The sequence below is a fragment of the Microplitis mediator genome, chromosome 10, assembly GCF_029852145.1.
Source record: "Microplitis mediator isolate UGA2020A chromosome 10, iyMicMedi2.1, whole genome shotgun sequence".
NCBI classification, from domain to species: Eukaryota; Metazoa; Arthropoda; class Insecta; order Hymenoptera; family Braconidae; genus Microplitis; species Microplitis mediator.
In genome coordinates, this window is record NC_079978.1 from 7,530,941 (window position 1) to 7,556,391 (window position 25,451).

A 25,451-nucleotide genomic window follows, 5' to 3' on the forward strand; every position below is an offset into this window, starting at 1 on the left:
TTTTTACAGGTACTCTTATCTTAATTCCATTGAAGATAATTTAAAAGGTAATAAGTCTACGAAAAAATAAATAAGAAGAGCGTAAGTGGAGGAAAATGGACATAAAAGAGTAGATATAAAGAATGAGGATGGTAGCAGAAGGAATAAAATAAAATAAGGATAAAGAAGAAAGGTATATAGTGAGTATAAAAACAGTAGTGTAAGAAAAGTAAGAGGGAGACAGGGATTCGCCTCAACCACCAAGGGGTGGAAGCTAGAAATGAGAAAGAGAAAGAAAGTGAATAAACTGAGGGAGAAAGAAGACAAGAGGCGAGAGGCAAAATGTAGTGAGCCCAGTTCAGTCTCACTCAGTTTCCACTCGCCATCCGCTAGTCGTCTGAGCTACAAGTCAGTCGACACCTCGCTGATAGTTTTCACTTTTTAAATTATTTTAAAACCTCTGTACGTTCTTTTAAAATATCTTGTTCGCTCTATTGTCATAACACTGCAAGAAGTGTAAAAGATAAGCGACGCGATTCGCGAGTATACAAGGTGCGCGAACGCACGCGCGAAACGGACGACTCGTTTGAACGTTACAATTTAAATTCAAATTTATATTAAAGTCCGTTAATAATAATAATAATTTTAACAGCTACAGCTATTTATTGAGATTCGAATTATTGTTTATTCTATTCAACTATAATTTGGATAATTGCTGATTTGTTAAATTATACCGTACGTTAGTTATTATTATTAATAATAATATTTAAATTAATTAGTTTCGATAATTGAATTTAATGATAACAATAACAATTGAATATTACATTGATACCTTATCGGATATTACATGTATTATTGTCATTAGTTAATATCATTTGATGTATATATTGTAATTTACAATTCATCGAGTAGGATAATAGTAGAGTAATATGGTTTGTGAAATTGCAGGATCAGTGCACTGAGAGACGTCGAGAGAGTCTACTGCAATCCGCCAAGTTTCAGACCTTGTCTATGAGAGCAGTATCTCAAGTTTGCCGAAAGAGAGGGTAATATCTGTATAGATATAGATATATCAGTATAAAGGAAGCAACAACAAGTTGAACTTCCGGCATTTAAATCGATTTCGGGCGCAAGTTTAAACTGATACACAATACGGATTACCGAAGCTTACTTTTATATGTCGTCAATAGTATTTTGATAAATACTATTGTATATTCTTGGGAAGTAGTGCCGTGACTTCTTGAGTAAAAACAAAAGTTTTGACAGAAGGTGTAAACTGTGAACTTCAATCGTGGACCACGTTGATTTACTGCCTGCTTATTCGATCCTGAAAGATCCAAGAAGGAGTACGAGGAAATTTATATTCGTTGGGGTAATAAGGTAAGGTGGAATTTTTTATTTTTATGGTATATTTATTTTTATTATTATTTTTTTTATTTTATAATTACTATGCAGTAATGAGAATTAAAATTTAATCGTGTATCTTAACGGAGGGTAGCAAAACAAATAGATAAAAAAATAATTATTGTATTAAAATACGATCGATTCATCAAACCCTGATCCACGAGAGCGTCAAATCGTTGGATATATACAGTGTTATCGTGGCCGGTGGATGGGATAATTAATCCGATGGATTTAACCGGCCGCTCAGTAATGGGCTTGATGAACCGTCGACGGTACTGTACGAGTCCAAAACCCCGGGGCTTATTCATAGTCGTGAATTAGTCTCAGTGCGCGATATTCGCTGTTCTTTCGGTGCGCGATATTCATATGCCTTGTGGTTAGTGTATGGCCTTAAAAACTAAAACAAAAGAAATTAGAAAAGGAAAGGCAAGGATTAAAAAAATAAAACAAGTAGAATATACATATATATATTATTTTTTTTCACGCTCCATATACTCTGAACCAAAAATAAAGGTAGAAAAAGACAGTAAAGTAAAAAAATATGCTGGCAAGCGGTTTGTTAGTTACGTTGAGATTGCGAGAGTGTTAAAAACTTGAAAAACCTAATGTAGAAAAACACGGAAGTAGTAAGGGGTGAGATATATATACGAAAGAAAAGAATAATGTATAGAAAGAAAAGGAAGAAGATAATCATCAGTAACTATTTAATCCGACAGGATAAATAATAGGAACGTTTTAAAACAATTGGAAATAACCATGTTGATAGACAGTCACATTTTTATTAGGATCTTTTTTTTTTTTGTTTTTTTTTTTAATCTTTTTTTCTTTTTACCTCATATTCATTAGGTTCGCGTGAATGAATTCAATAAAATTCACGATTACGATCGTACACATGCGTGATAGTTAACTTTTATTATACGCACTGAGGGTGCACACTTATGTGAAAGCTTTACTCTCGCAATATTTGTTCCTCCTTTTTTTCCCTCCTCCGTATTCACACAACTCGATACTTTATTTTCATTTGTGTTTTTGCTTCATTTGGGTCTATGTACGAAGCAACTATCCGCCAGTGTTGTTGTATACACAGACTGTTATACCTTTTGCCGGGTGAATTACGGTCGATTTGCATTACCAACACGGTAATGGTTACTACCTCCCGTTATAACGTCATTTCAGTTGGATTTTGAAAATTTAAAATAATTGAACTATGTATTTCACGTACTCTTTTATAATTCTTTAATTGAATACGTCGGATATTATCAAATTATTTTGGTGTAAAACGTGACGTTTATACGTTATGTTGATTAAAATATTGTTCTGTTTATTGTCGTAGTTAACGGCATCATTTCCACCCTCATCATATCATAATAATTATTATTATTATCGTCGTCGTCATCATCATCACCATTATCATTATTATCATCATCATCATCACTATTAATATTATATCCATAAGCTTGTCGTGTGTTTTAAATCCGTAAATTCTGTATGCTTGATAATTTATATCAATAATACAACTCTCAGTGAGGCGGAAATTTGGTGGTCTACCCAATTCCAATAATCTCTTTCAAATTTTTCGACAGTAGCGGTGGAACAGGGTAGGAGGAGGGGTTACCAAAGCGATACAAAAATATAAAGTCGGGCGAGGGAATAACGACGAAAAAATATAACGAGAAAAAAATATAAAAAAATATTTAAATGGACCACAGAGTCTGAACAATAGGAATGCACAATCGAGCTGGATGATGTGCTGCATGAGAACAATATTGACGGTGATAGTGTGTATATTGGAACACGAGAAATCGATCGATCGATCGACGCATGCATTGAGTCGCTGTGTATGTGTGTGATCAGATCGCGATTTCACATATCAAATCGCCTGAACACTGTCCAGGGACACGGTGAATCGTCCATCGCACAGAAAGAGATAGAAGATGTGTTACGTGCAACAGGAAAATCCTGTAATCGCATTCGCCCCAAGTGCAGTCATTCGTATGTCGCAGGTTCAGAACCAGCTACCACGCGCGTTTTCGTCTCTCTGTTGTTCATCTCTATATATTCCCCTTGGTCTTTCTCTCTTTCTCTGATACACTCGCTACATATAGTAGTGTTCCGTTGTAACACCAACACCTCATCTCTCGCTCTAACTGTGAAAACAGGGACGTGCGTCGGACTCAAATTATCGATGCTTATCACGACAACGAGCATAATGGCTGATAGGCAATGGCTAGCACGACCGGACATTCATATATATATGTATATATTATATATATATAGGTTGATTTATCGAATTCGAATAGGACTTGTGTACTTTAATGTGTTACACATATGCTTTCCACATTGATATATTGTCATACGTTTATCTTGAATATATATCGGTGTAGTATATATATGTATGTACGATCTAGAGTTTAATTTTGTAAGTATTACTACTACTATTACGACTAGTGTGGATGAGAGCTGGTGTATCAAAAGAACAAGTAAAGTTATAGAGAGAAAATAGTAGTGGAGAATGAAATAGCAAGGTGGATGAATTTTTCGTAGTGTACATTTGCAGAAGAATAAGAAAATGAGGGTGAGACTAGTAGAAGTAGAATCATGTCTCTGGGGAGCCATTTCTCAAGGAGGAATCCCGCGCCGAAAAAGGCAAACGCAGTGGGGAAGCAAAAGGAATGAGTGAGGTAATAGCTTGGCCCGCGGATTCTCGGGGATAGGCTCGGTACAGAGGGAGTAAATTTTGTACGAGTAAGCAAGAGGAAAAAAGACAAAGACAGACCATAGACCGACTATGAAAGAGAAGGAGAGAGAGTTAAAGATATAGGTAGAGCAAGAAAACAGCGCGTGTTAGACAGGTGAAGTTATTCTAGATGGGAGTCTGAAGAATTCAGATGCACGTGAGTGAGAAAGACAAGGATGCGCATCAGAAGGAGTAAGAATAAGAGGTACAAGAGGAGGTAGAGAAAGAGTAGATGGGGATGAGGATGCGGGAGGTTGGATTGCGCGAGGGACTGGCGGGGAACCATTACAGTAAATCCTACTTTGCGCGTGAAAACACAGACGCTAAAGCGATTAAATTATTAGGGGGTTGGCTGCCGGGTTGCCAGCCTGTTGGAGAGTACGAGCGAGAATGAGAGAGAATAAACGAGTGAATGAGTGGGCGAGTGAGTGAGTGAGTGAGTGAGTGAGTGAGGGTGCGGCAGGTTCCTGGATGAGTAGCGAGAGTAAGAGAGCATATACTAGAGAGAGGGATACCACAGGGCTATATGGCTGTTCATGCAGCCCGGCTGTGTTAATAGTTATAGTACTGAACTACGGGGGTTGGGCGAATGCTATAATACCCAACTAACCGTCGACCTCGCTTGCCGACGTTGCCGTTGTGCTATTCTGACGTCCGAGTATGCTATACCATTGCTGATGCTGGTACTAGCTGTACTTCTGTTGATGTTACTGCTCCATCGTTTCCACAACTCTGTGTGTCTTCCTGTGAAAGATGCAGGTACGGGAGATCGCGTTGTCGAGGCTTGGCAATTTACTCCTAGCTAACGTACTTGCTATAACATTCAAATAATTCAGTACAGAGGAAATATTCCCGGGGTATTGTCGTTGGATATTTTATCAACGCTCGGCCGAACTGACGTCGGAAATTTTTAATCGCTCGAAATAAGTCATTGAGTTGCAAGATATCCAAAGAAAAAAGAAGACAAAAAGAGTTATTAATACATATATATATATATATATATATATATATATCTAAAGTGCTTTTACGTTAATGCTATTAAATTTTGACCAGCACTCATTAGTATCCTCGACGTTTCTGAGTACGAGCTGTTTTTTCCCACGTTATTTTTTTCCTCTCACACGCCACACAGATATCTTATATCTAACTCTTCGGTTGCCAGAAAAGTTTTTTTTTTTTAATTCTTTTTTTTCACTAAACTGTTTTTCTCCAGCATTTAATCGATTATTGTAACTCATTGCCTCTAAAAAAAATTAATATATTTTTTTACAAAACATAATTTTTATTTTGCCAGACACAGTAATAAGTTGAGTGAGAAATTAAATGTAATGTAAATTAAATGAATTGAAGATGTTTGCGTGCGGTATATAAAATGTAATCGAGTAACTTTAGTGAGTTTAATAGTTATAATCGTGTTTAGGTAAACTAACGAAACACGAGGACGCAGTCGCATAGAGTTGTATATATATTTACTGTATATATACAATAACTGCATGGCTGTTCGTGACTACGAAGTAGTTTAGATTCGTTAGTTGGTCGTTTTCAACAAAACCAATTACGTGACAATACTAAAAAATTATGCCAACATATTTTATATCCTTTTATATTATTTTATTATTTATTTTTTGTTGAATATCATAGTTTACACGAGACAGAGTTTCGTGTTGTTATATACATCACGCCAAGTAAATTATGCGACACGACCTAAAATTTTTTTCATATTTAATTTTTTTTGAAAATATTTAAATGACTCAATTGCATTTAAATATTCCTATCACTTTGATATCTTAATTTTTCATATAATTTATATACTTTATTTAAATTCAACGAATATAAACAAGTGTACTCAGGTTTTTTCTCCTTAATTAGCTTATTGACTTTTTTTTCTTCATTTGTTGCGTATAAAAAATTTTAAATTATTTTCCTCGTGAATTTAACGAAAAAATAATGCAAATAAAAGAGAGGATTTTTAAAATTCATTCGTTTCTCGAGTTTGCCTCCTTGACACAACGACAATGAAAGAGCCGAATTCTCGAGTATCTGTCTGATATGCGTGGTACTTTTACTTTTTATCTTTGCTTTGCTGTAACGAGAATGCCCCTGGATTGCGTGCGTGGATACCCATCCAGATACCTGGTTCGAGATTACTGATAGAAGGGTAGAAGCAAAAAAGAGAATAAAAATAAAAGAGAAAGAGAGTAAGGACGTTCGAGCTGTTAGTAAATTTGCATCTGGATGTGAGTGTAGGCTCAACGAGAATCGGTGTGGAGTTCTCATAGCCCTCCTCTTCTTGCTTTCTCCGATGCAATCGTTACAAAATACTCTACTACCTGGCGAGATATCAAAGCGAAAATGGTAAATGGATAAAATTCAAAGAAAATAAATTTAGAGTTAAATTTTTTTCAATTTCTTTTATTTCTCAGTATATATATAGATAAATTTTTTTATCCTACATAATAATGTACTTTTAACTTTGTTTTGAATGCGAGAAAATTTATATAATTTTTATGCATCCAGTTAAAGTTAAAATAATACAGTTGACGAGTTAGTTTTATAATGATGCAAAAAAAAAGTAAACAAAGAGTGAAAAAAAAATATCAAGTGGCGAGACGGTAAGGAGAGAATAAAAATGGGCAAGAGTGTCGGATAATTTTATGTACGCGTTGCATTTAAAAATCAGCCTACAGTCCGAGCTGAAGTGAGTAAGAAATAGAGAGAGGACACAGCAACAAAATAAAAGGATATAAACTAAATAAAGACTACAATTAAAAAATAACTGGCCAAAGTTTATGGCGTGGTCTGCATATTCACGAGGTTCTTTGGCAGCGGCGTTAACATGCTTTTGAATTCATTAAACACGCCCGTAATAAAGCGAAGATGCCGTTCGCGTTTTCTCTTTACCATTGCTTTATTTCCACAATTCTCTTCTCGTAGTGTCTTTTCTCATTCCCTCTCTATTTCCGATTCTTTTTATTATTTTTTTACATCTTATACTTTTTCTTCGCTGCAGCTTACTTTCAACTCCGGCAACCGCACCAGACTTTGCCTCTCCCACTTTTCCAATTTCTCCGAGTGATTACGGATGGCCCAAGGGGTTCGTGATGTTCCTATCGGATCTCGAAATTCTTTCCCTTTACTCATCTTTCCCCTCCTCTCGTTCTTTCTCCCAGTCTTGAGTCTTTCTCAATTTTTCTTTAAACTTTTTTTTATTCTTTCCAATCTTTTAATATTCTTCTTATATGAAAATTTATCTATCCAGAAAGGCAATAAGAGTTGTCTGTAAAAATATATGTATATATATAAATCAATTTAACAATAATTAAATTTAAAAAATGATGTCGCTAAAGCAGACAGAAAATATTGTCGAGCTGGAAGTAGAACAACACGAGTATAAGTCAGACGTCAGCGAGCCAAATTGGTTGTGTTCATTGCTCGCAAAGTGTCGCCGTATGGTTTTTAAAGCTCGCTTAATAATAATAGTTGTATAATAAATTAAAAAAAGGAGAGAAAGCAGCGTAAAAAAAGAGGAAAAGGCGAAATAAATAAACGTAAAAGTAAAGTAAATGGATACACGATATTGTGTTACTACAGGTTGATATTGCCAAATCGAGCTATTTAAATCATCCCCGGGCGAGCAATCTCTCGCGTATCCCACCATCACGATTCTTTGTTCGTCCCTCGTTTTACGAGACAGCGAAATAATGGCGTGGCCGTGTGACAAATTGGTCTGAATCGTATACACTTTAACATACGTGCGTACAATCGTTCAGCCGAGGAGTCACCCTTAAATAAACCTCCATTTATGCTCTCTCGTGCGCGCCAGAGAAATCTTAACTCTGACGCTTTTATAACTTTACTATCCTCACTGCGGATATTTTGTCTAGGATATTGTGCCAAATCGAGTTGACTAAATCATAACGGGCATTTTCCATTTTTTCATTTGCGATAAGTCACATTAAGATGAAAAATCAACAGACAAAAAAAAAAATAAATATAGAGATGTATAAATTATTTTATTTTCATAGCTTTTATTTCCTCTATATTTAAAATTAAATTTCATATTTAAAATTGTAATAAAAAAAAATATAAAAACATATTAAGCAGAACAGATGTCGAGATGGATTGTTAAGTTAACATTTATTATGGTTTATATTATTCCTCGCTCGTGAATACAATATTGCGTCATAAATTATGACGATTGGTAGTGAGGGGAAGAAATAATAAGAATTAAAAGGCTCATCACGATTGCCTGTGGAAAATTAAATAAATTAAATGATGCATCGAATAACACATTTCATATAAATATATATCTATATAATCATAATTAACCTGAATGTTCACCAGGGACAAATTTATGCAGCTCTATTTATGTCCAGGCATTTGCTATATTTAATTTTTGTTGGTATTTATTCATTTTATTTATATATTTTTTGTACGCATTTAAAACCGCGAAACTGAATGGGCTTTAATTATCCTCAATTATTAATATTTATATATTATGAAACTGAATGCAACTCTGGTAAATTGTTTTTTATTTTTTTTTTTATTCCATTTTATGAGTCAATTGCGTTTACCGCTCATTTGAATTGAGTGTATATAAATTCAAATGTTATTTAATTATCGACAAATTAAGTCATTTATGCGCGAATATTAATGAGTTATAAATGGGCGAAAAAGAGACCATTATGCACAAGTTATTTAGAGTTTGAAATTATATTATAATGTGGTTTAGGTATCTGAAGTTCATTAATTAGGTAAATTGGTTAAACTATATGCAAATAAATGTTGATATATATATTCATATATTTCCTAGATTGGTTGGTTTACAGTAAAAGTGATTGGCTATCAGCTGACATCTTTTGGTTTGTCGTATCGTTTAATAGATGGCCTTTAAGATACCTAACTGTTATCTGTGTCGCTTCGAAGCTAATATCCATTTGAGTGTCAACGGATACATTTACTTTACGTCAGGTTTCCGGAAAATCACTAACGTTTCGGGTCACTTGGTTGTCTAACAAATAGACCGAGTTTGTAAATTTAAATTGCCATTATCCGTATTATCTGTTGAGACCAGAGTCTTTAATTTATTTGCATTTATATTATTCTATTTCTATTTAGATTTATACTGTTCTTTTTTTAGGTCAATTTTATAATTTTCAAACATTTAAAGCCATTGTCAGACAGTGTCCCCCCTCCCCCGTTTTTACAAATTTTCAGTCCCTATCAACTGTCATAATGGCATCAAAATTTTATCAATTAACTTAATAAAATTAAAGCATTAATTAAAAAAAGGACAATGTCGGGATTTCGCTGAGATATATTTAAAAAAAAAATTACTTACAGCTGATATCAATTGGAAGTGAAACAAAATTTGTTAAATGGCTTTCAGTATAATCTTCATGTCAATTTTATAATTCGAATTTAAAAATTTTGTAGGCAATTTATTTAAAAAATTTCATTTAACTCCCAATTGATAAAAACTGCAAGTAATTTTTTTTTTAATTCTATATCTTGGCGAAACTATGCAACTATGTTGTCCTTTTTTCAATTAAGGTTTTAATTTTTGTCTAATTAATTAATAAAATTTTAATACGATTATGGTGATTAAAAATCATTGCATTTTTTTAAAAAGTAGGAGGCACTGTCTGAGAATGCCCCTAAATTATATTATTTCGTTGCTAGTTATATTTTTAACCTAATACATTTTTTAACATTTGTAATTATGATAATGAAAATAGTAAAATCGTGATTTGTAGAGTTTGTTTTTAAAAAAATTTATTGTTGGCTGAAACTATTCAATGTGATAGCTATACATAGATGTATTTAATATTTAACAATGTGCTGTGAAATAGTGAGCGAAAATTTCGACAATGCTCACTCAGTATATTTGACTTTTGATGTGAAAAGTTGAATTTATAGGTCAAACTTGTAACTTTTTTTCAAAATTTATTGTTTTTGTTTATTTCTCGCTATTTTTCTTTCACTGATCGCAACTTTGTTAATTCTAGACTCGCAAACAAAGCGTTAAAAATTGACTCTTTTATTTCTATTGACTAAATGTAAACTTTTTTTCATTTTCAACTCAATAGAAAATATTTTTTTTCTTTTTGTTTAAACAATTTTTTATTTATTTTTTCAAACAACTTTGATGGAAGTAAAAAAAGAGATTGTTTGTGATGTACGTTTATTTATGTGTGATCATAGGACGTTAAGTTTAGCTCAGAACGCGTCTTTGTAACGAACAATGTCTTACTTCCTGAAGAAACTTCATGGCTTTACCCTATTTTCCCTTATCTGTATCTCCTCCTTTGTGTCTTGATATCACCAAGACGTCATACGTCGATCCTATTGTGTTCACAGAATCCTTACCAAGGTCATCGTACTTTACCAAAGTACCAACTAGTACTTGAGGAAATCCTAAACTTGTGTTGATATGCTGTTGTAAGATTATCACAATCGAGAGAGAAAAAAAATATTAACAAAGTTATAAACAGATATTTATCCTCAATAATTTCCGATACAAATTTTGAAAATCTTCTTATGTTGCTCTACGTTGCACATTATTCGGTTATGAAATACATGCAGACTTAAATTCAATGCACACTGAATTTATACGTTAAATTTGTGATGCCAGTAGCAAAGTAGATGATTGCATGGGTATTTTAGTACAGTTAGAGTATTAGTGACGCCTTTCTCACTGCCGGAAGTCTTTTACACGGTAAGCCGCTTTACTGACGTGATTCCTACCTGAATTTGCCTTTGAAAAATTCAAACGTTTGCGCTTTTTTTCAGCTGTTTGCTTCTTTACATATTCACTTTCATACTTATAAGGTAATTTTTAAATTTTCCAATTGATTTAAGGGGTTAGGGGTAGTCAGAATTTTCAAAAAATCGATTTTTTTTTTTTTGCATTTTCTTAAAGTATAATATTTTAAAAATATTGTGTGAAAATTTGAAGTGAATCCGACAAATTCTTTTCGAGTTATTTAACAATGACCAAAGGACGCTCGGGTGCTACGTGGCATTCGAGAGCAGGTAGCTAGAAACAGCTGCAAGCAACCGACCTTTCGGGTTTCATTGTCATGAATATCTCCCCATTTTAATGTATTTATAATTATATATATATATATATATATATATATATATATATATATATATATATATATATATATATATATATCCTTCTACATATATTCACAATTTGTAGGTAGTACAAGAACTGAAAAATAATTTTTGGTTGCCAGTATACCTGTAGTCGTTGCACTGATCAGTCGATAGTTTTGTGATAAATTATTTCTCAAGTGAATTAAATTATTAACCATGGGACGTGATTCTAGAAAGGTTTCAAGAGAACTTCGGAGTTCTGAAAAAATTAATAAGTCGCGTTCAGTCAAAAGAAAGAATGTTTTTAATCCGAAAACAGCCGAACGTGATGAAAGTATTCAGAGTACATCTTCTAAAAAATTAAAACAAAACACTGAAGATGATGTACCTGAAGACAGCAGTACTGAATTTCGAATAATAAATTTTATTCAGGTATTCACTGCAATTTCTGCTCTTATAAAATGTAAAAAATGTGATGGAAATGTAGTGTTTCAAACAGCAAGTACACGTGGGCTGGGATTCAAAATTGTAGTTGCATGTAATAACTGTGGAAATGAATATATTCCTTCCTGTTCTTTCGTTGGGCATTCTTATGAAATAAACAGACGTTTCATTTTTGTAATGAGAATACTAGGAATAGGATACGAAGGATTGTGCAAGTTTTGCGGCCTGATGGACATGCCGTCTTTTTTAGATAAATCTACGCATACAATTTTACTGAAACAGATTTTGAATTGTAGTAAAGCCGTCGCAGAAACCTTCATGACGAAAGCTGTGAATGAAGAAAAGCAAGCAATGCCAACAACTGAAAATGAAGATATAAATCATCTAACTGTATCGGGAGATGGAACCTGGCAAAAACGGGGATATACATCGTCATTTGGAGTTTCTTCTATAATTGGCTATTTTACTGGAAAGATTCTTGACATAAACATTAAAAGTGCATATTGTAAGCTATGTGAGTATTGGAAAAAAAAAACAAATACTGTTGAGTTCGAGGAATGGTATCAATCGCATGAAGATGTGTGTTCTGCTAATCATCAAGGGTCTTCTGGGAAAATGGAGGTGGATGCGATGGTCGAAATGTTTTCGTATTCTGAAACTAAATATGGAGTTAAGTATGCCAACTATATTGGTGATGGTGACTCCAAGACCTATTCAGGAATTATAAAATCAGATCCTTACGAAAATACAACTGTAAATAAAAAGGAATGTATAGGGCATGTCCAAAAGCGGATGGGGAGTCGATTACGTACGCTGAAGAGTAAACAAAAAGGTCTTGGTGGTCGAGGTAAGCTCACAGGAAAATTAATAGACAAACTAACTGTGTACTATGGTTTAGCAATACGCCGGCATTGTGATTCTATTGAAAATATGAAATCTGCTATAATGGCAACCTTTTATCACTACGGCTCGAGTGATGAAAAACCGAATCATGATATGTGTCCAAAAGGCGAAGAATCTTGGTGCTCTTACCAGCGCGCTGAAGCAAGAGGAGAGCTTGATACCTTTTCTCACGATTATTCTCCTTTACCTTCTGATGTTTTAAAAGCTATCAAGCCTATATACGAAGATCTTAGTAATGAAAATTTACTTTCAAGATGTGTAGGTGGATTCAATCAGAATAATAATGAAAGCTTTAACCAACTAGTATGGAAAATATGCCCAAAAACGGTAAATACTAGTTTTACCATCGTACAAATAGCTGCATACGTTGCTATGTGTATATTTAATGAGGGTATAAATTCATTATTAGTCTTGATGAATACACTAGGACTTAATTGTGGGCCTAATTCTCATCGGTATGCAGAAAGAATGGATGCTGCACGTATCAAAGTAGCAGATAAGCGCGCTAATGATAACACCCGAGAAGGTCGATTGCAACGTAGGCACCAGCAAATCGATATTTTGGAAGCTGCTATGTCGGCTGAAGAGCTATTATATGGTCCAGGAATAGATGACTCAGTGTAAGTTATTAAATAATTCTTATAATTCGACATAAATCCATAGCAAAACTTTAAATGCGTTTTTCTCAAAACTATGTTTTCTGAACTGGTGATCACTGTAACTTAAAAACTGCTCGGTAGATTTCAATAAAATTTATTGTACTTTTGAAATACATTAAAAACTCGTGCCTGATCGAAGGATTTTTTTTTTTTTTCAAAATTTCGATTTTTTTTTAACAATAAACTGTCGGTTTTTTTCTCGAAAATTTGAAAAAAATTTCCTGAGGCCGCCATTTTGTTAATTTCGAAAAAAAAAAAAAAGCTTCGATCAGGCACAAGATTATCTATTAATAAAACTAATTTTTCTTGTCCGATTGATTTTAGATGAATCTCCAAGGACTTATGATGATCACCGCAAAGGACTTCGGGAGGAACGGGCTCTACAAAAACAGCGATAACTTTTTGAATTATTAATTTTTTTTTTTGAAATTTTCGTGAAGTCAAATCGAAACGTGTTCTAATAAAGCTATGTTTTTATTTTTGTCAAATAAAGTAATTAACTACAAAAAAAAAATTATTGAAAATCATCATTTTTTCATACCCCTGAGTACCCCTAACCCCTTAATTTATCAAAAGTTCATTTTAAAAACTAACAATTATTTACTTTAATTATTTATTCATGTTTATCATTAAATTATAATAACTTTTAATTTAATAATGAAAATAAATCATCTCTTAAATTTATAAAATAACTTTTATTATTAAAACTTTATAGAAAAATATTTTGCAGTAATTAAATTAGTTTCATACCATTGGAAAATTATTAAATTTTAATTTTAATACAATTTTTGTAACAATTATAATTTAATTTTAATTTCATTATTATTATATTGTTACAAAAATTAATTTCGTTAAGTTATTTGAATAATTTCTCTCCGTTATTTGAAAATATAATTAATTAATTTAGTCAGTATTAAAAATAAATAAATTCATAAAATATTTTATTTTTTCTCCTGAAAATAAACACTAGCACAATATAATCCAGGAAATATTTAAAAATACAAGGAACAGGAAAAAGTATTAGATCCATAAAATGTATAATAGAATATAAATGACAATAAATTAATAAATAATTTTCAATAGCGAGAAAAGCGAGGATGAAAGAATAAATTCATGAGAACAGAGAATAAATAATAGTGTGGAGTAAAATGGACGTAAAGCACATAAACGAGCTCATTCTGGTTGGTAGTTTAACATTTGTGTGCATCTGGCTGTGTAAAACCAGTGGGAAAACTATACCTGATCTAGGTCGCCCATCGTGTAGCTTAATGGTATTGCATCGCCTCTACTGCTCGGACGACGAAGAGTTGCTACTAGCCTGCTAGGTGTTATTGCTATTACTGGTACACACAAGACTGTGCTGTATTCCTGCGCTCTCTAAAATTAAACGAATCGACCTCTGCGAGTAGTTGGATCCGGAGTCTTCGTCTCCGGACTCACCTGGGGTCGTTTCGCGTCGTTTTCTCTCGTTGCACTGGACAACCATACATTTATACATTATACAGAGCATACATCTACCACACAGACACAATAAATACATACGCTAGTTGTTTTCTACATAAACGTTCTCTCTCTGGGCTCTTAAATTTGTAGTGGCTCTAATTTCGCTCGTGACAGTTAGGTCTAACCGTGTTATTAAACAAAGCCTCTCATGGGTGATTTTTTAATAAAAAATTATTCACGGTGATAAGATAGAAGTATTGTAAATTATCTCTTCATTATTTCCTTTTTTTTCGGCGTATAATTAAATTAAATGCCAATATTTAATCTTGTTATTTGACTTAACCCTTTTGACAATATAATAGGCTGTACTATATTATATAAGTCTTTGTTGAATTGTATCAAACACCTGTTTATTAAATACTCTTAAGCAATTGGACAGCTTTAACACGATTAAAAAGGGGAAGTCGCGGTAGTTTAACAAGTATCAAGGGAGAAATAGAAACGAGTCTGGGTTAAGAAAGAGTTTGGTATGGAAATAGAGAAAGTGTTAAGGCAAAGAAAGCGAGAGAAAGTAAGAGATTGTGAGGGTGAGTGAGGGAAGAATATAAAAGAAAAAAAAACACAGTTAAATAAAATAAAATAAGATCAAGTGAGTGAGGAAGAGCAAGGGAGAGAACGGAAAGGAATCGCGTGGATGCCGGAGACCGTCGGTTCATTTTGAACCGCTAATGAAATTCCTGCCTTCGTTCCTTTCCTTCATACCTCTTTCTACTTTCTCTCACTCAAACATCATTCTCCTTCTCTTTCTCTTAAGTCCTTGAATATATACGCTTCAATTTCCCTCTATTCTTCTCACATCTACAGAGTGTAGTCACCGCTTATGATTGGAATTACTTTGACGATCACAGTCATCCACTTTATACTGCCTTCTCGCTCTTATTTCTATTCTAGTCTATAGCGTAGTGTAGTATATCGCAGTACAGAGTTGTGTGTATAATGTAATATAAACTTGTTGTTGCTCTACTGGTAATGTATGATGGCTATATTTACGCTTCAATTATTTTCATACCAAAATAACGTAAAATTAAAACATTAACAACTCTCTACCTGAAACTGTTTAATTATTTATGCTCGGTTCGTATATACATTAATAGAGGCGATGATTCGGTTACTGGGGTAAAATTCGTTGGGAATCAATAAACTCTGATACCACGAAACATGCGGCCAATTATCGCTTGTGATTATGCAGCTAAGCCACTGGCACTATAACGTTAATCTATTCATGTCGAGGGATATGTACTTTTGACAAATGTATAAATTTCCATGCGAACGTTATAACAGTAGCATATGTATATATGCATATATGTTAAACGTTTATTATGTTATCTATGAAATTACGGCGAGGTTCGCTAATAATCGACATCATTAGTGAATTGAACTTCCAATACTTCGTAGAGCAGAGCACCATTGCTTTGCCTCAAACTCTATCGTTAAACCACTTGATGTATTACTTGTTGTTTACTCTTCACTCTGTGGCTCATGTCGATAGAAACCACTTCAGTATTCCCTATTTCTCATTATCTCTGTAACTACTTTGCTTTATAAAAGGAATTTCATTAAAAAATTATTAAAAATGAATCGATGAATTATTTATTGCATTGATGGCTTTTTGTGTAGATGCAGAAATAATTAAATAAACAGATTGATAAATGATGACAAGTTTAACTTTTAGACATTGACTCCCGTCAAACAGAACATTATTGAATTTCTTTAACAAACGATCGACTTTTTGGATTTTTAAAACACCCTCGTCTCCTTAAATATATACGCTCACTGTGTCCACCTTCTTACAACATCAGTCCTATCTTTGAAACTTTTTTTTTCACTACTTCTACTACTACTACTACTACTACTACTACTACTACTACTACTACTACTATGACAATGTCTGGGTTTCTTCTATATTTCTACAACAACTACCACTTGGAATCCATCCTCTCCGCGAGTATTTTATCAATGACCACCCCTGCAGCAGTCACCATATACAGCAGTCGCACCCTCCTTTCGCTTGCATCTGTCGCACTCGCAATCGAATGCCGATCACGTACACATCCCACGGCAAATGAAAATTGAGAATACCTCGTTGAGGTAGTTTCTCACTGGGTGGTGTGAGGTAGTGATAAATACGCTCCACTGGTCGTTTTTCCATTTTAAATTTTAATTTTGAATAAAAAAAAAAAAGGAAAATAACTAAACAAATAAATATGTCTAATTGGGTAAACTTGCATTTATGTGCGTAGAATTTGTGAGAAATGGATCCTTTAGATCAGATGATCCATCGGTGAGTGACAAACACGTTCGACATTATTTTTGTTTTGTGTGCCCGTTACTCTGTAAAATTTAACGACACTTTTACCCTGACATTTTGGTGACTAATGTTTGCGACGAGTGAATTTATTTGTTGGGTCAATGTCACTTTTAAAAGCTTTCGTTTCAATACGCTGAGAGAAAAGATCAGCAGTAATAAAGCGTCAGTAGACGTACTGATGTTATCGATTTACGCAAATTATTGAGTAGAGAATTTAAAACGAAAAATAAATAAATAAATAATGTGACTCCAGCAGTGATTAATGACCGGGAAGTGTTTTTTTAAAGTTATTTCATTGGCATCGCAAGTTGAATTTGCTGTAAAGTGTTGGGAATTTGTTGAATATAAATAATAAAAAAAAGTAAACTGATGTATAAATGAAATTCAAAAAATTGTATAAACCCTTTGACGGTTTTTCTTATGGCTTCCACTGCTGCCAATTGGCTCGTTCGCGTCGTGTTCTAAGAGAGGATAAATTCCCCCGACCATGCACCAGCACTTGTGCGCCGACACGGGACCAAATGCGGTGGCAAAATATTATTAGGGAGTACGTGCTGCACTCCACAAGTGGTCCTTGCTACGCATCACGTTTCTCTTGTTCTCTTTTTCTCTCATACACATACAAATTTTTTTCTCTTTACCTTCACTCATTTTATACTCGGTCTCTTTAGTTTTTTTATATTTTTTATCTATCATCCCTTTTTATTCCCCACCGTTGTACTGTCAGTCTTCTCATACTCGCGTCTGATGGTGAAAATCGAATAAACCTCATTTCTCTCTTCCCTTTTTCCCATTTATTCTCATTAAGGGGCTTCATTCGCACTTAGGTAACTAGAGATATAAAATCACTCATAAATTATGCATAATCAGAGTCGTGTCTTGTAGCAGCATCCCGATTGCTAGGGAGTATATACGTCGTTAACATTTTCAAATGCAAAGCTTAGTTGACAGAGAGACCTGTCGTTCTGTCTCTTGCTCACTAGAAGAGAGTTGGTAAATGTCACTAAATTATTATTAAACGGAAACTTAGAACGACACTTAATTACTTAACAAGTTGTCGCTGCCTTGAACGGATCCCGTGGGAGGGTGTCCGGGTGGACGACGACGGTGGTAAAGAACCAAGAACTAACACAAGGACACCACGATTATCAAGAAGAAAAAGACGAAGAAGAAGAAGAAGAAGAAGAAGAAGAAGAAGAAGAAGAGCAAGAACAAGAATATATAAAATACCCAAAAGCGAAAGAGGAAGAAGAAGAAAGAGAAGAAGAAACTAGTACCTGAAACTCTAAGTAGCAAAATGTGTGTAGAAAATAAAGAAAATGAAATGAGAAATTTCAATGGTGAGAGTGAAAAAGACGGTAAATATATAGAAGTTAAGAATGAGAGAGATGGAAGATTATAAGCGAACAAGAGAACGAGAGAGTCGTGTACTCTCGGCAGGCATACGTTTCCCTATCTGCACCATTAAAAGTTAATTGGAGTAGAAGCCCTCTCTGCGAGAAGCTCGCAAGAGGAACATCGGTAGCTATGATACAAGAGCGAGTGAGAGAGACCGAACGATATGGAGAGACACCGGGGGTTGTGAGAAAACGAGAACCGCGAATCGCTGAGAGTGAGCGAGAAAAATAACTGTGCAGTAGAGAAACAAGAAGGAAGAAGAACACAGTCGAAGAGTAGGGGTAGAGCGTAAATCAGGAGTTATCACCTCCAGGCCAGCTCTCTCCGCGAAGAGCGTACACCAGTAGTAGCAGCATCCCGTGACTTTACCCTACCGAGAGCTAGCTATTCGTCTGTTACTCCATCTACCCTGTATACTACTACACTATACTCACCGGCATTTACTACTCTGTGTTAAGGACCAACCAAAAATCTTCATTACCCGTTCACTAACTAATGTAAATCGCGTCAGGAGTCCCTGAGAGAATCACGTTGATTCTCACGGGTCTTACTATATGGCTTTCGGGAATTTAATTGGAAAGTTGAAGGCCGTATCGATCAATCACATTAAAGTAGATGAACGTCAATAATCTCTTGGGACATGACGAGACAAATAAAGAATGCCCAATTTTCCTGCTCTCTTGATTAGTTTTTGGCGACGTGTTGTGCTCGCTACATGTCGTCGTAGTTATGGCCAATAACTATAGATATATAGTAGCTTTAATTTGGATTGAAAGCAATCACCGAGATCTGATGACAAAGATAAAGATGGGTCATTAACTAACCGTTTCATTGTGTGTGTGCTTGGTTATTATTATCACAACGGAAAAGATGTACACACTATGCATCATCATTTATATATATGTATGTATATAGATCATGGGGGGGGGGGGGAAAGAATAAATGATGAAAGTAGGGACTAGGAAGAAAAGTATAAGAACTTACAGCTTCCTCAATATTGTGGAAAAATAAAGTAGGGGAGGTAGATAAGAAAAGTTTTGAAAACGTTGCCGTATATAGCTTACGATGAGGGACCGCGCGCAATGGCCGGGTCCGATGGGCGGGGAATCGATTACGTTTTATCGAAATCAGAGAGATGAAGGGGAGAGGCATATATATATAACACAGTATAACGAATAAGTAGTCAGGAGAAGACGAGGAAGAAGAAGACGAACAAGAAGAAATAAGAGATAGTATAGGAAAGAAATAACGACGCCTACTGTGTACTGGTGGCGGGTACTTTCGTCCATCCCAATAAGCCAGTATCTTTAAATGCGGTATAGGCATGTGGCTGACTCATCTTCGTCTGGTCGTCAAGTAGACGAGATGAAAGGAGAAAACGTCGCGACGGCATTTTTACTTGGCCTCGGGTAATTGCCTGCCGTGATGCAACCTCACTTTGCCTGTCGAAATTGCAGTCGGAACCACTTATCGATTCCACCGACCTTTCATCCTCATGCTCCATTTTCTTCATTTTCTTTATACTTTTTTTCTTTCGCTCTTTATTCTTATTATAATTTTTCCTTTTTTCCACTATATTATTGCTATAATTATTATTATTATTATTATTATTATTATTATTATTATTATTATTACTGTTACTATATATTATATGAATCATTGGGTATATCGAATTTTCATATATAATTTGAAAATAGAATACAAGAAAAGTCAAATAATATAAGGAAAAGTATAGAGCGGAAAATAGCATTTTGCAATGCTGAGATTTTATGAAGATCAGTTTAATATACAAGTATAAAAATATTCGGTACAAAATAATCAGATGAACAAAAAAAAAATCCTATTTAATTTTGAAAATGGAAAAATCACTTTAAAAATATTATTTCTTCGAAACAATTGAATATATTACTCGTTCACAATTTATATTTGAAAATAAATTTAAAAACGTAAAGTATCATTCGAAGCGTGTCTTGGCTCGGGGATTTTATCCCAAAGAACTGTCCCGAATATTTACCGAAAACGAGTAAAAAGAATAATAATATAAGGCTCTCGAACTTAGAGGTTTGTTGGTGCGAGACTATACGTGAAAATAATAGAGTTAGATGTATTTATATAGATATATGGAAGAAGAGATTTGGTGTGAGAATATAAGAAAGCGTTATATAGAAATAGAGGTTCTATATAGACGCGGAAGATTGAGATAAAGAAGAAGGGAGTCAGCCAGTAAAGACGATAGCTGTAAATCAGGCAAGCAGATCTCAAGCTTGCAGTACTTTACCCTGGAAAACTGCTGTATATAGTCACACGACAGGACTATCTTAAGACGGCACGATACAAACCGTGTGCGGGCTTGATTGAATTTTCCCACTCGTTTCTACGGTTGACCCTGACTCTAAAGAACAAGAACAAGAGCAAAGATTTATCTGTACGAATAAAAAAATTTTAGTAAGAGAAAACGATAAGTTGAGAGCGATTGAGAGCTGCAGTTACGTATGTAGATTAAGAATCAAGTGGAGAATGAAACGAATCGGAAAAGAGTGGAACTAAGTCCTTCAGTAGTTTATTATTATTATTATTATTATTATTATTATTATTATTTCATTTTATCTTAGTTTTCTTTTATTTTTCTACTCTCGTCTCTCGCATCTTTGCGAGAGTATTGAGATAGTATTGCGAGAGAATGCGCGAAAAAAGGCGTGGGGATCGATGCTTTTATTTAAATAAGACGAAGCCGTCTGAAAGGGTTCTTAGACTCCAGACGAGCCGATACATTTACGTTTTTTTCTCTTCTTCCTTCTACTCTTAACTCTAAGACACGTCTCAATGTATATATCTTTCCAGATCTTACAACTCATGCTTAGTAATGTCAAGTTGCTCGACAGATAGGGCGAATAAAAAATAAATTTATGAGCCATCTTGTTTATTATTTCCAAAAGTGTATTACTCTAAGTATAATAATAATAATAATAATAATAATAATAATAATAATAATAATGAAATAAAAATAGACAAATAATATAATATAATGAGTTTGCACAAATTATAAAGTAAAAAAAAGAATGGCCTAAGTTGGGTGGATATTAAGAGATCTTATTAAAAGATTATTCGGCGTTAGCTCCGGCTCAAGTTGACTGCTACTGCACCCACTATTACTACTTAAACTATATATACTTACTCTATAGCTATATACTTAAAAACTCTTGTCTCTCTCGTATGCTTTTAACTGTGGACAATATTGTATAATAGTAGCAGCGCACTGTGGATAAAATAGCCTGTGAGTGGTGTAGAAACGCAGTGGCAAGCGAATTTCGATGCGACTGAAGTAAAAGCCTGTCCGAGTAAGAGGTGTGAGTACCACCGAAGAAGAGAAGAGATGAGAAGAGAAGAGCTGAAGAGAGATTGCTTGCTTGGATTCACGGTTGGTAGATGAAACGACATTGTCTGCTGGGGTTTCTTGGGATATCTTATCGTCACGACCGCACCGGTGATAGTGTGACGGTGACGCAATTCTGGGTGGAGATATGTCTGACTGTATACTAAGTAATGTTTCTCATGACGTGCTTTTGATTTAATTCAAAATCTCTTGTTCAAGTGAACAGCCTCGCCGTGGAATAAGACATTAATATTTTCTGTGTCGAGTCTAGTCTACTCTAGTCTACAGTAATCTTATACACATATACTTATTTATGTATGTCTATATGTATTATATATACTATAAACTCATATCAGTGGTATAAAGCGGATATTAACTCAACCAAATTGATCCCAGGGAGCCAATATATATGTGTATTCTAAGGATTTTAAACTCCTTCTTTGTTAGCTATTAAACCACAAAGGCCCTACCGAAAATGTATCATTCATCTGCATCGCCATTGCGTGTAAATGTAACCGTATGTCACAAGTTATAGCATGCATGTGTACTTAAGAGCGATATGTCACCCTTGGGGATGACGCATTTTATATTCACTTCGGTTTCGACCAAGTACCGATAAAGTCGACAATTTTATACGACCATCGTTTTTAGTGAACGTTTGAAGAGCCAGAACCAACCCTTTGCCTCTTTCACCTCTTCCTTCACTTCTACTCAACATATCCTTCTCTATCCACCATCACCATTTACTTTCCGTCTTGCTTATTCTCTCTTACTCCATCAGAATCCTGGCCATTCGTGAAAGCGTTTCGCTTCGGTGGTGGTACGTTTACGTGACGGACGTCTTTACCGCGTCTCGGATCACCGTTGTCCATCTTCCACGATCGACTTCTCTCAGGCTCTCTTATATACTGCACACTATACACTTGAGGATATCGTGCGAGAAATAAACCCCAGTCTCACTTCATCTTCGTGTTGCTGGTATCTGTTTTTAACAAAAAATGATACTCTACATTTTGTTCATTTATAAAAATAAATCCGCCTTCAATTTTTATTTATACGATTTCACCATTTGTAGATTAAATGTTGGCATAGTATACAAGTTAAATATTATCTTAACAGTTTTAACATACGTATTCAGTTGATACATTGTATATTATTATTTAAGTGTATGGGTTTCGAACAACTAAGTCATTGTAGTATCATACGCTGTTTAGTCTCGGTTCAGATGTAGTGTAGCCAAACACTTGCTCTACGTTAATATCCCTCGTTCTACTTGCATATAAGTTTGACAGTAGAGTATCTGAAGGATATAACACATCACATCAGGGTAGTAAGACAAGATATAGAGGAAAGTCAGGGAACTTCCAATCAACCAGGCGCCGTTGGCTCATTCATCGGCATGTAATACAACCAACGTTATTAATTAAATCGACACATTAGTTATCGTAAAGTTACTCGAGTTAGAGAGTTATCGTTCACTGTAATCGAATATGTTCTAAGTGAAATAGATATTCGATGCTTAGCACAAGGCTTCTCAGTTATACATTTTCATATTATATAAACTAATATGCACATGCCAAATTTATCTATGCTTCAATTCTTTTTTTAATCTTGCAATATATTATCTATATTATTAAGAGAATAAGGAAAATTTTGTTCCCGCCATATCTATATGATAGAATTAGTTAATGTTATTGAAATTGGTATCATCAGATAGGTCTTGACTTGAATTTATGCCTTTTCATAGTTTAAACTCTTTTTAATTGCCAAGTATTAAGCTAAATAAATTTATCTATATCATTCGAATTACACTTAAATTATGCGAGAAAAAAAGACGATCGTATTTATTTTCTTTAAATAAATTAATACTTTAGTTATTCTGTCACTAAATATGACTGAATGTAGTCACTGAATATATAGCTACATTATTTATATCACGTTATTTACTCCAAAATGACAGATTTTTATACTCCCTTTTGGGTTTAGGAAGCTTCTCAAAGCCAAAAAAGTGTGCATAGAAAAAAGGATTCTTTGACACAAAAAATCTTTACTCGTCTAAAGAAAAATTTTACTTACCCCAAGAAATACTTTGCATCGTGAATTGAAAACATAAATTTATTTAGAACTAGAAATAATTACTTGGTACAAGGAATTATTTCTTGACCAAAAAAATCTTTTCTCGCTCCAAGATAATTTTTGTATTTAATTGATAATGCATAAAATTTCTTGGTGCAAATTAAAATTTTTTGCGACAAGAAATCCTTTTTTCTGCGTATTTTATAAATTTAGTAGTGATATTTGGGCAGTCACGTACACGGAAAAAATAAACTATGTAAATTGAGAATGACAAGTAATATAGTGATAAAGTGATCAGTAAATACCATCATTCTAAATAGTAATTTTTTTTATTTATGATTAAAACGTGAATAATTACAGGATAAGTATGGAAATTGATTGTCTATGTAAGGAAAATTACTATTTGAACTTTAAAAATCGTAACTGATACTTAGAAAATAGGCGACAGTATTATAAAATTTATTATTTGAATGTTAAAATTCCTCATATTGACAACCGGGTTCCGGGTTATAATTTCAAATAGTAATTTTTAAAGTTTATTTTATTCCGTGTAGTGAGTGCAGGTTGCTCGTTTTTATTATTTCAATTATTTAAATTTAGATTTTTTTAAATTCACTAATCGTAATAATTTCATCACACAATTTAATACAGATAATAAAGACAATAAAGAGTATATAAATATACTTAAGCATTACTGCAATTTTCCAACACGTGTATTTATTTGTTTTACTTTATTTATATATTTTTTTTTGTCGATCAGACAATTGTCTAAATCCTTGGCTCTTGGTCAATTTTCAATTGCCAAAGACACGTTGGAGTTTTATTGTCTTTACGTCTTTCGTATGTCCGAAACGTGTATGGGCGTTATTAAAGTCTTTCGATTCTTTTTGTTTTTATTTTATGAAACCTTTTTTTTTTTTTTTTTTTTTTTTCTTATATCTCTCGAGATTCGTTAGTTGAACTAAACGCAATATACCAATAAAATGGACATATTATCTGAGAAAATATTATGTTTTATTAATATTTTTTGTATCACAACTGGAGAATGACAAAACAAAGAAAATGTGTGAAAGAATAAGATTTCGACATTGCAGTAGATGTGGGGTAGAGAAATGTTAAATGTCACGCAAAGTCCGCAAGAATTTAGTTATAAAAGCAGTGGATGAAGGGAGTAGGCAAGGCAATACCTCCAAATGTCGTACAAGGACACATTTATACACAGATACATAAGAAAAATTTATACGCCCTCGTCTTCTACGTGTACTTGCACTCTTCTAGGCCACGTACTACTGTGTAAGGGTGACACGCGCTAGAAAAGAGAGATAGAAATAGCGAAAGAAAGAAGAAAAAAAATGAAGAATAAGAAAAGGAGAGGGAACTGAGGAAACGTTGTGTCGCATCAATGAAGGTAGGCGAAGAAGCAGAAGCAAGTCAGATACGAGAGACGAGAGGGCGAGCTGGTACCGACGCAAACATATAGCCATGCTGTCGTACGTGTTCTGACTTGGTGAGTCAAAACGTTATTCGGCTTGAACCTCGGGGTGGTCGAGGGTACACCGAGAG

The 25,451-nt window shown here is 34.1% G+C and overlaps 2 protein-coding genes across 5 annotated transcripts in view; both read left to right on the plus strand.

Annotated features, from left to right (window-relative positions):
• The first annotated feature begins 12 nt into the window (after window positions 1–12).
• LOC130676524 (uncharacterized) overlaps window positions 13–25,451 on the plus strand; it is a 262,954-nt gene continuing 237,515 nt past the window's right edge. Inside the window, exons 1-2 of the mRNA XM_057482813.1 lie at window positions 13–179; window positions 928–1,359. The gene's annotated coding sequence lies outside the window, so the exon portion shown is untranslated. The remainder of the gene's footprint in view (window positions 180–927; window positions 1,360–25,451) is intronic.
• On the plus strand, window positions 10,999–13,770 carry LOC130676526 (uncharacterized). Of its 4 annotated transcripts, none has more exons than XR_008991422.1 (4): window positions 10,999–11,224; window positions 11,328–12,898; window positions 12,981–13,191; window positions 13,555–13,770. XR_008991422.1 is itself a non-coding variant. In XM_057482824.1 (3 exons), exons 2-3 carry the CDS (start codon window positions 11,441–11,443, stop codon window positions 13,556–13,558), a joined length of 1,755 nt encoding a protein of 584 aa, XP_057338807.1. In that variant the 5' UTR covers window positions 11,006–11,224; window positions 11,328–11,440; the 3' UTR covers window positions 13,559–13,769. The 4 variants fall into 4 exon arrangements, 2 of the variants coding, with proteins under 2 accessions (XP_057338807.1, XP_057338808.1); XR_008991421.1 differs by having other exon boundaries at window positions 11,000–11,224; window positions 12,999–13,191; XM_057482824.1 differs by having other exon boundaries at window positions 11,006–11,224; window positions 11,328–13,191; window positions 13,555–13,769.